The sequence below is a fragment of the Danio aesculapii genome, chromosome 17 (genome assembly GCF_903798145.1).
Source record: "Danio aesculapii chromosome 17, fDanAes4.1, whole genome shotgun sequence".
NCBI classification, from domain to species: domain Eukaryota; kingdom Metazoa; phylum Chordata; class Actinopteri; order Cypriniformes; family Danionidae; genus Danio; species Danio aesculapii.
The window spans coordinates 37,085,475-37,096,485 of NC_079451.1; the positions used below are offsets into that span (position 1 = coordinate 37,085,475).

The window sequence follows — 11,011 nt, forward strand, 5'->3', positions numbered from 1 at the left end:
ATGGACTGCTACTGGGACGCAAGTCAGGACTTGATCAACCCCGGCTGGGTCACCTGGGTGAGTGTATGATGTTGAGAGACCCGAAACACCCAATGGTCTCAGGATACATCACAGAGGATGTGTCCCAGTGGATCCATGAGATGTTTCTTGCATAAACGTATAGTTTATAATAATGGACAATATTTGGCTGATGTAAAACTACAGTGTAAAAATTGTCCATAATTTAGCAGTTTTCTGTATTTTGTGATTCATGTGTTTATATTTTATTACCTCTGTTTGTTTTTGCATTTGAATTGCATTATGGCACTTTCCAACGACTTTTAACCTTGAAAAGTTTGAAAAAGTGAATTTTATTAAGATTTTTAACAGTTTAAATTTCAAACTAATAAAATGTCAATAAATGTCACTTTGTTAAAGTGTAGAGTTGAATTTTCAACATCAAAAGTTGACAGAACAGAGACATAATGTACAGTAATTCGCAACCATAAATATATGGAAAACACTAAATAAAAATATGAAAAAAAAATACAGAAACTGTTAATTAACAGATATCTTTACAGTGTACTTAAACATCTGGAATCTGAGGGTTCAAAAATATGAAATTATTGAGAAAAATCACCTTTAAAGTGTCCAAAAAATAAGAATAAAAAAAATAAGCATTAATATATTTACAATTGGAAATTTATATATTTATTTATCTTCATGGAACATGATCTTTGCTTATTCTAATGATTTTTGCCATAAAATAAAATGCTGCTATAGCCAATCTGCCTCAAGGTTCAACGTGTTGTGTGTTCAGAGATGCTCTTCTGCATTCCTTGGTTGTAACGAGTGGTTATTTAAGTTACTGTTGCCTTTCTATCAGCTCAAACCAGTCTGGCCGTTTTCCTCTGACCTCTGTCATCTACAAGGCATTTGTGCTGCTCACTGGATATTTTCTCTTTTTCTGACCATTATCGGTAAACCCTAGAGAGAGTTGTGCGTGAAAATCCCAGTAGATCAGCAGTTTCTGAAATACTCAGACCAGCCCGTCTGGCACCAAAAACCATGCCACATTCAAAGTCACTTAAATCACCTTTCTCCCCCAATCTGATGCTCGGTTTGAACTGCAGCAGGTTGTCTTGACCATGTCTACATGCCTAAATGCATTGAATTGCTGCCATGTAAGTGGCTGATTAGAGATTTGTGTTAACAAGTAGTTGGACAGGTGTATCTAATAAAGTGGCCGGTGAGTGTAAGCTTATTGTCAAAAATATAGCATAGCTACTTGGGACAAGGGTCATATACAGTATCAGCTGAATTTTAAATGTACTGTATCCTCCACTATATTGCACTAATATATCATTTATTAAATGCATATACACATTTAACATAGATTATAAGCTGCTGTTGACAGCCAAGTAAAGCATCATTTCAACAAATCTGAATAGGCTACATTTTGTTTTACTCTTACTTGAGTATAGCACAGTTTAATCTTTAGGGTCAGTCGATCATTTTATAAAAGATCAGCTTAGAAATGATCCATTCACGAGGCTCGAGCTATAAGCACTGCAGTAACAGAAGCTTGACATCTGTTCTCTTTTCAAACTCCATGTAAAATAGGGTGTAATATACAGGTATATTTGCTGTATAAAAATAATAAGATGAAAAAAAATATTTAAACTGAATCAAAATAATGATAAGATAATATTAAACTAGTTAAGCAAGACTAAATAATAATATGTTAAAAATTGAGAATTATTTATTATTATTATTAGTGTCTGGAGGGCATTTTCCGGTTGAGCAATGATTGAATCATCTTGTTAATTATTTTCATGATAACACCGTTCCTCCCATTTGCCCTGCAAACACTTTTCATTTTTGTGTTATCTTAATATGCATAATTTCCCTGTGGATGGAGTAATGCAATATTCATGAACCCACATGATGAATATGGCCTTGAAAACAACAAAAACGGCACAAGAAAAACCCACAAAAATGAGAATTGCTGTATTGCATGCAACGTGGTAACCCACTTTAAACTCCCAGATGTTTGCATTACACACTTCGTGATGACTTCAAAGCACAAGTGTTGTGTTGAGAGATGATTGCTTTATTCTCAGATCTGTGAGACGTTCGGAGACAATGACATCTCTGTCTGCTTGACATTCAAACCTATCTGTTTGTTATAAAAGATTTGTATGCCTGATTTTTTTACCCCAAGGTCATACTTCAACATGAGATCCTTCCTCAAATGCCTGCTTTATTTAGCTTAAAGTGAATTATTTGAAATATATTGACGTGCGTTTAATGTGCTTTTTAACTTAAAACCCTTAAAAGGCTTTTATAGATGGGTCATTCTAAATCCTGGGTAAATGAAACCCCGAGTTATATTGTTTAACATTTTAAACTTCTTATTTACAGTATATTACATAAATATGATCACATTAAATTAGAGTACGTACATAAAATATTCTGTGTATATGTGTGGTGTATAAACACAGACATATATTTTATGGTATTTTAATTTATTGTGATAACATGTATGCTATAATAAATTAGCTACAGTTACTTTATTAACACTTCTATAAAATACTGTATTATTTTTACAAACATTTATTTATTTGGCCTCATATCTGCTTTTGCTTTGAATTATCAATATGCATCATGTGAAGGTGATTTACCTTAAAGTTTATAAGTCTTAAAGCTTAAAGAGTCACGAAACACCAAAACACATTATTTGAGATGATGACAGTCATATCTATGTCCCACGCTGCTAAAAACACTATTAGGACACTAATATTTCACAAAAAAAATTCAAATTGGTTGTTTTTGTGTTATTTCGAGCAATTTCGTTCTTCTAGTTTGAAAAGAAAATTTGAAGCTACGTCACAGCGATTAAATCCTTGTGTAAAATCCAGTGTGGAGACTGGCTGTCTGTACCGGTGGGTACAACGTGACGTCTTTGAGCTTTCAGCATTAATTCATGAGAAAGATTTGGTTCGAACCAACCAGCGCGCTCCACTGTGTATGAGGTGCAACTTCATTAATATGCATGATAGCTTCGAAGACTGTTTTTACCTGTTACAGTGTTCAGACGGCAGAGAGACGCCAAGTTGTGTTGCCAACCGTAATTAAAACAAGTGGAAGAAGAAGAGTTGTTTGGAGACATGGGTCGTCAGTGTTGCGTTTATAAATGTGCAGCAACGAAGGTTTCATTTTCAATTCCCCGCTATGAGAGCGCAGCTGGACTCACAGGTGGATTACAGTGGTCTGCTAACATGCGACAAAAACATGTTTGTAAGGAACGTTTTTGCCTGAGAGCTTTTAGCATCAGGAAATGGTGAAATCCGGATTTGCCGCTCATCTCCTTTTAAAAAAGACGCGGTTCCAGTTTGTGTTGATTGTCCTGTCTCTACAGATTTGGTAAAAGTGTGATGAATGTTCTTTGTTTTTGTTTATTCAGAGTTAAAGTTAGTTAGTATCGTCAGCACTACTCTTTCAGTTTTTAAAGACATACCTTAGTGAAAATGATTTAATTACTAAGTTTACAAAACGTTAATGTCACTACATTACGACTGAAAGATCAACTGTAAATGCTGCTCTCCGATGTGTAAACATGTCAACACCTTAATCAATCAATTACCGTTGTGTAGAATTTTCACCGCATTTTTTGACAGGATAGTCTATACTCACACGGCTTTCTGACGCAAAGTTTTTTTTTTCTCCCATACACCATGCTATATCAAAAATTCCATCAAAACTACACTCTTCCAGCAGTTCCTCTGTGATCAGTCTGTTATGATTCGCGCATTATGACATGGTGCGTTATCCTGAAAGAAGTAGCCATCAGAAGATGAGTACATTGTGGTCATTAAGGGATGGACATGGTCAGCAACAATACTCAGGTGGGCTGTGGCGTTGACACGATGCTGGGCCCAAAGTGTGCCAAGAAAATATCCCCCACACCATTACACCACCACCGCCACCAATCTAATACAAGGCAGGATAGCTCCATGCTTTCATGTTGTTGACACCAAATTTTGATCCTACCATCTGAATGTTGCAGCAGAAATCGAGACTCATCAGACCAGGCAACGTTTTTCCAATCTTCTATTGTTCAATTTTGCTGAGCCTGTGCGAATTGTAGCCTCAGTTTCCTGTTCTTAGCTGACTGCAGTGGCACCCAGTGTGGTCTTCTGCTGCTTCCCATCCATGTGAAGGTTGGACGTGTTCAGAGATGCTCTTCTGCATACCTCGGTTGTAACAAGTGGTTATTTGAGTTTGTTTTCTTTCTATCAGCTCGAACCAATCCGGCCATTCTCCTCTGACCTCTGGCATCAAAAAGGCATTTGAGCCCACAGAACCGCCGCTCACTGGATATTTTCTCAGTTTCAGACCATTCTCTGTAAACCCTAGAGATGGTTGTGTGTGAAAATGGCAGCAGATCAGCAGTTTCTGAAATACTCAGATCAGCCTGTCTAGCACCAACAACCATGCCACATTCAAAGTCACTTAAATCACCTTTTTTCCCCATTCTGATGCTTGGTTTGAACTGCAGCAGATCGTCTTGACCATGTCTACATGCCTAAAGCTGCGGTCACACTTGACTTTTCTTCCGATAGACTTCCATTCATACGCACGCGAATGCGTCAGACCGGAAACACAGGGTCATGCGTCAAGTTTCACATGTGGCTGCGGTGCAAAGTTCAAGCTTGGTGAACTCTGACCTGCAAAATCGCATCACTTGACTGCGTGAGATCAATCGAGGATCAAAACAGGACCTCTCTGGACAGAAATTTTAAACATGGAGCAATCGCTCGCTTTAATGTCCAATCATCTTGTTTAATCCCGCCCCTTTTCGCAGCGCTGTACGACAGAATTTTGCACACACAAAGCCCAGTGTGACCGTAGCTTAAATGCATTGAGTTGCTGCCATGTGATTGGCTAATTAGAAATTTGTATTAACGAGCAGTTGGACAGGTGTACCTAATAAAGTGGCCGGTGAGCGTATCTAGAGCAGGGGTGCCCAAATTCGGTCCAGGAAGGCCGGTGTCCTGCACAGTTTAGTTCCAACCCCAATCAGACACACCTGGGCTACCTAATCAAGCTCTTACTAGGTTTTCTAGTAACAACCATACAGGTGTGTCGAGGCAAGTTGTAGCTAAAATCTACGAGTTTGGCCATCCCTGATCTAGAGCATATATACAGGACTGGTATAATGCAAAATCTTCACACCTTCAAACTTAAAGCATTGTAAATATTTAATGCTGTGTAGCATGACATATATATTAACAAGGTAGCCTACAAGAGATTATGAGCATGAATGTTTTTGTAATAAAAGAGGTCTTCTCCATCTGTCCTGCTCTTTCCCAGCTGTAGCTTTTAACACTCACATCTGGGACATCTTGCTAAAGCCACTCATAAGATCAACCTCTGCTGGGCCACACAATCATGTTCTACTGCTCCAGCACATTTGGTCTAGGCTTTTAATGTGTCTTTTGTTTAATGCATAGGCCTATGTTTAAGCTGTTTTTCCACAGACATCATTGCAAATCTCTCTAATGCTTCAGTGTTACTGTAAAAAAAAAAAAAAATCAAGTCATGCAGCCAAAACAAAACAAAAAAAGCTGATTATTGAGGGTTTTTATTTCTGCTTAGATTTTATGGTTTATTTTTAGTATTGACACAGCAATAAAAATTATCATTTATATTTATTTTATTTTTACAAATTTTTAAAAATATTTATTTTTATTTGTATTACCTTCTAATTATTTTTATTACAGTATTTAGTACGTTTATTAGCATTTTATACAGATTATATTTTGAATTAAATGAATAATTATAGTTTTTTCCCTTACGATTTCATAAACAATCTCAGAAATGAAGACTATAAAACTAATTTAATCTCAATTATCAAAATGTAAAAAAAAAAAAAAAACTTTCCGAACATAACAAAGTAAATGAAAACATATTTAATTAAAAAATGAGAAGTCATCAAGACTGTCAGATATTTATATTTTTATGAAAATGAATAATAATAATGTAATATAATTAATTTCATTATTATTAATATCCAGGTGACCCAGCCGGGGTTGATCATTAATATTTAGTAAAAGGCTTAGTCCCTTTATTTAATAAGCAATGTAAGCAGCCGCTTAGGGCCTCAGAAAATCTGAGGGCCCCCAAATAAATACCTAGAATTATAAATTATACCCATAAATGATATATAACATCATTTTCTATCATATTTTGTATGGCGAGGGTCTGAAATTTTTTATTTGAGTCCCCCATCCTCAAACTTAAGCCAGTCCAGCAGTCAAATTAGTTAAGATTTAGTTTTAAATACAGAATAGTTCATTTATTACTTTTAGTTGAGTAATATAAGAAAAAAACTGCAAAATATATAATAAAATAAAGTATAAAAAGTGCATTTTAAAACTTTTGGGCTTAATGGCTGGATTTGCTAAGGCCCCCTAAATCACTAAATCTGCCCCTGGAAACACCCAAATTGAATAGTTCATTCATTTCACCTTTAGCGCATGTCTTTGGACTGTGGGGGAAACCGGAGCACCTGGAGGAAACCCACATGAACACGGGGAGAACGTGCAAACTCCACACAGAAGTGTCAACTGACCCAGCCGAGGCTCGAACCAGTGACCTTCTTGCTAAAATGCAACAGTGCTAACCACTAAGCCACTGCGTCGACCAATATAAAATATACTATATAATATATATTATATATATTATTTTTTTATATATATTATATATTATTATATATTATAATATATATTATTTTTATAATTATTTAAATATTATTAATAATATAATATACGCTTATATTGTAAATCTACAATGATATCAAAGTCAGACTTCAAATCATGTTGATAAGTCAATTGATGGAAAATTGTTCAAGGCTTTTATCTGTATTTAATTCAAAATCTAAGTTGAATTCTTGATATGTATATTAATAAAATAAAATACAAGAGAAGATTCATAAACTTTTTTCTAACCTCAGTAGCTTGTTTTGAGTTTCTGCATTCAGATTTTAATTTAACTTCCTAACAGAAAAACACATCATAGGCACACACACACTGGAATATACAGCGACCTGAAATCAAAACAAGAGCTTAAACCTCCACGACCTGATGGGTTTCATCATTCTCATCCAGAAATATTCCCTCTGCCCATGTGCCAGACCTAAAGAAAAGAGTACAATGAGTGTCTCTCGGTCTTTGCGCCAGGGATTACCCATGTGACTCTTTTAATGTCAGTAAAGCCAGCTGGTCGTACACTATCAGCTTGTAAGTCCCAGCGTGCGGGATTGTGCCACATCTGCGCATGTTTTGGTGTATGCGAACATGCGTGACTTGCTTGCCACAGGATATTTGCTGTCCCGTTCACCTGCTGCAGTAGCAGACGGAGGTTAAGAAGGCCGCCTGGAAGATGTAAACTCATGGTATGTCTATTTTACTGGTCTTATTGTGTGTTTGTGACTTTGTGTTCATTATTATTGCTGTCAGAGGACGACAGGAGTGCTTAAAGGGATAGTACACTCATTCTCAAAAAAAGATATTTTGAAAAATGTTCAGAAGAATGTTTTTTCTCTCCTACTATGGAGGTCAAAGGGTACTAGTTTACAACATTCTTTAAAATATCTTCTTTTGTGCTCAACAATGGAGCTCATAAAGGTTTGAAACAACTTGAGGCAAAGTAAATGCTGAGTACATTTTCATTTATGGATGAACTACCTCTTTAAGCTTATATTATTAAGATTTCTGTTTATAATTTGGTAGCAGGTTTGACATTTGTAGCCTGGCTGACATTTAACCTTTGGTGGCCTTTAAGCTTAGATGGTAGAAATGGCCTGGATGTGCTTTTTTGTTTGTTTTCCAGGGTCACCAGACAGCCCTGCACCGGGCAGCTGTTGTGGGAAACCGTGATGCCGTTTCTGCCCTCATCCATGGAGGATGTGCTCTTGATCTACAAGACAAGGTCTGTCCATTTGCAATCTTGTACACTAGAACTAGCATCGCGGGTATATATTTTTATATTTTTGTAGTGTAATAATATTTTCTCTTTTTCGGACCATTCTCTGTAAACCCTAGAGATGGTTGTGCGTGAAAATCCCAGTAGATCAGCAGTTTCTGAAATACTCATACTAACAACCATGCCTCGTTCAAAGTCACTTAAATCACCCAATTCTGATGCTCAGTTTGAACTGCAGCAGATTGTCTTGACCATGTCTACATGCCTAAATGTATTGAGTTGCAGCCATGTGATTGGCTGATTAGAAAATTGCATTAACCAGTTGGACAGGTGTACCTAATAAAGTGGCCGGTGTGTGTATATCTGTATTTCTTTTGTGGTGAAAATGCTTAGCTCTCCTGCTCACTTAGTCAATTAAATATAACAAAAAAGATAATGACTGCTACGGCCGCTCCAGTAGAATTTATGTCTTTCTAGAGTTAAAAACACTTGCGCTACAATGTATTAAAAATGGTGTAATATCAGAACTTTAGTATGTTGTTCTAAATTATTTAAAATCAAATCAAGATTCTGAAATCCTGTGGGCAATAAATAAAATTGTCAGACTTAAAAAATAAGAAACTGATACCAAGTTTGTCTGATTGGTCAAGCTGTTCCTTTTAAAGAAACTCATGAAATTTAATACCACAATCTGCAGTGTAAAAATGCAACACAATTCATTCATGCTGTCCCAAATTTAAGTGGATTGAACATAAAACAATAAAGTTGTCCCAAAAAAAATCACATTAAGTACCTATTTTTTTTTTGTGTACTCGAGACACTTGATACTTGCGTATCGTTTAACTCATTTACGTGTATTTTTTTTGTATATTTGGGTCTTGTTTATAATTTAGAGTTTTTAGGCCTATAACATCTGGCAAAACGGCTATCAATGAAAACTAGACTTTAAGCTAATTTTGGTACATTCCTGAGTAATGTGGTTAATGTAGTGCCTTCGTTGTGAAATCAATAATCTAAAAACAAAAGTAAGAACTGATTGTCCTCTAACAGGAAGGAAACACGGCTTTGCATGAGGTGTCATGGCATGGTTTCAGTGCATGTGTGAAGCTACTGGTCAAAGCTGGAGCAGATGTGAATGTAAAGAACAAAGTAAGTCATTTTAATGCATTATTTTTCAGATTAAACCAGATTTCTTTAAAAAAATTATACCAATATTTATTTTTCTTTAATAGAAAAACATTTTAGTATTTCCTTCTGGAAAGCACAAAAATACTAATTAAATTGGGAAGAAATGTCACTAGCAGTTAACAGAAAATGCCCTTGTTCATTTTACAGTAAAACCAAGATCATTTTACAGTAAAAAACAAGATCATTTTAAAATTTAGAAAATCTCATTTGGTGGATTCTGCTAATTATTTTTTAAACCTTTCGTTTTAAAGGTTGGAAACTCTCCTCTACATCTAGCCTGTCAGAACGGACATTCCCAGACCGCTCGAGTGCTACTGCTTGGTGGACCCATGCCTGACAGCAAAAACAATGCAAGCTTTTACATTACATTACAATACAATCCACTCTTCCCGTTTTAAACTATTATATTTACATATTTCTAGAAAGAAGTTGTTAAAGCACATCTTTCCTTCCAGGCAGGTGAAACATGTTTACACTTTGCTGCTCGCTACAATCACTTGGCCATAATTAAGATCCTCTTGGGTTCTTTCTGCTCGGTGACAGAGAAAAACCAGGTCAGATTCTCATTTTAATAGTTACTCTTTATATCAGAGTTCTGTTCTAGTTTCTTAGTTGTTTTGTCTATAACATGAAGCATCAAAAGCTATTGAGGCTATAAACTGAAAACAAAATATAATTATTTCATCAATTTTCTTTCGACTTAGTCCATTTAGGCTTAGTCCTTTCTCACAATTATAATTCAGAGATTAATTTAACTAGCCTAATTAGTTAACAACTACTTCACTCAAAACATTTGCTCATCCTAACATTGTTTCAAATCATTTTTGAGTTTCTTTTTTTTTATGTTGATTACAGAAGATATTTTGAAAAATGTGGAAACCACTGACATCCACAAAAAAAAATACTTTCCAACATTCTTCAAAATATCTTCTTTTGTGTTTAACGGAAAAAACAACTCAAGTTTGGCAACACTTTAAGTAAATTATGAGAGAATTTAGATTTTGGGTTGAACTATCCCTCATAATTATCTCCAGTCATCTCCAGTTCATTGCATAAACAATTACAGATGTTTATGTTCTTGTGGAAAATGTACATATTTTATAGACAGGAGACACTGCGCTTCATGTCGCTGCTGCACTGAATCACAAGAAAACGGTTAGTCTTTTGCTGGAAGCAGGAGCTGATGCAAATATCAAAAACAATGTAAGTCATGTCATCTCATCATATGCCTGAATCTCAGGTTATAAAGGGGGAGAGACTGATTCCAGCATATGCTGAAGGAAGACCATAGATTATAGTAGTTCATTACTTACCATAATAACTGACTAAGTAAATCATGTAGTTACTATTTTTTGGAGCAGTAATTCAATATTGTAATGCATTACTTTCAAAAGCAACTTTCCTAACACTGTAACAAAACGTGGATTTCAGTGGCTACCAGTTTTGTGTTCAACAGAAGAAAGAAATTTTTCTGTCCCCCGCCAATAAAGGTTAAACACTAAACACTTAAATGCTAAATCTTTCAACAGACTGGACAAACTGCTCTTGATAAAGCTCGAGACAATAACAACAGAGAGCTGGCTATTCTTCTAGCAAAATCCAATCAGGTAATGGTATTACATTCAATGACTTCACATCGAGCACTAGTTCAATGTCCAATAAGACATGCTCTTTCTAGAAAAGAATCTTATGATTTGCTTCGGAATGAATCAGCACAACTAAACAAAATGATTTAATCTTTTCAAACGTAATGTAATCTGATTTGCATAATTGTAAAAACAAAATAATAATGCATTTAAAAAATGTATGTACTGTATTTATGTACATTTGAAGACAATATTATTAGCCCTCATGT

The 11,011-nt window shown here is 35.4% G+C and overlaps 1 protein-coding gene across 1 annotated transcript in view; it reads left to right on the top strand.

The window, feature by feature from the left end:
* Positions 1 to 11,011, top strand: part of ankrd6a (ankyrin repeat domain 6a) — a 13,720-nt gene continuing 2,709 nt past the window's right edge. The window contains exons 1-7 of the mRNA XM_056477294.1: positions 1 to 57; positions 7,876 to 7,974; positions 9,019 to 9,117; positions 9,408 to 9,506; positions 9,612 to 9,710; positions 10,261 to 10,359; positions 10,686 to 10,763. Coding sequence (XP_056333269.1) covers positions 1 to 57; positions 7,876 to 7,974; positions 9,019 to 9,117; positions 9,408 to 9,506; positions 9,612 to 9,710; positions 10,261 to 10,359; positions 10,686 to 10,763 — 630 coding nt within the window. The remainder of the gene's footprint in view (positions 58 to 7,875; positions 7,975 to 9,018; positions 9,118 to 9,407; positions 9,507 to 9,611; positions 9,711 to 10,260; positions 10,360 to 10,685; positions 10,764 to 11,011) is intronic.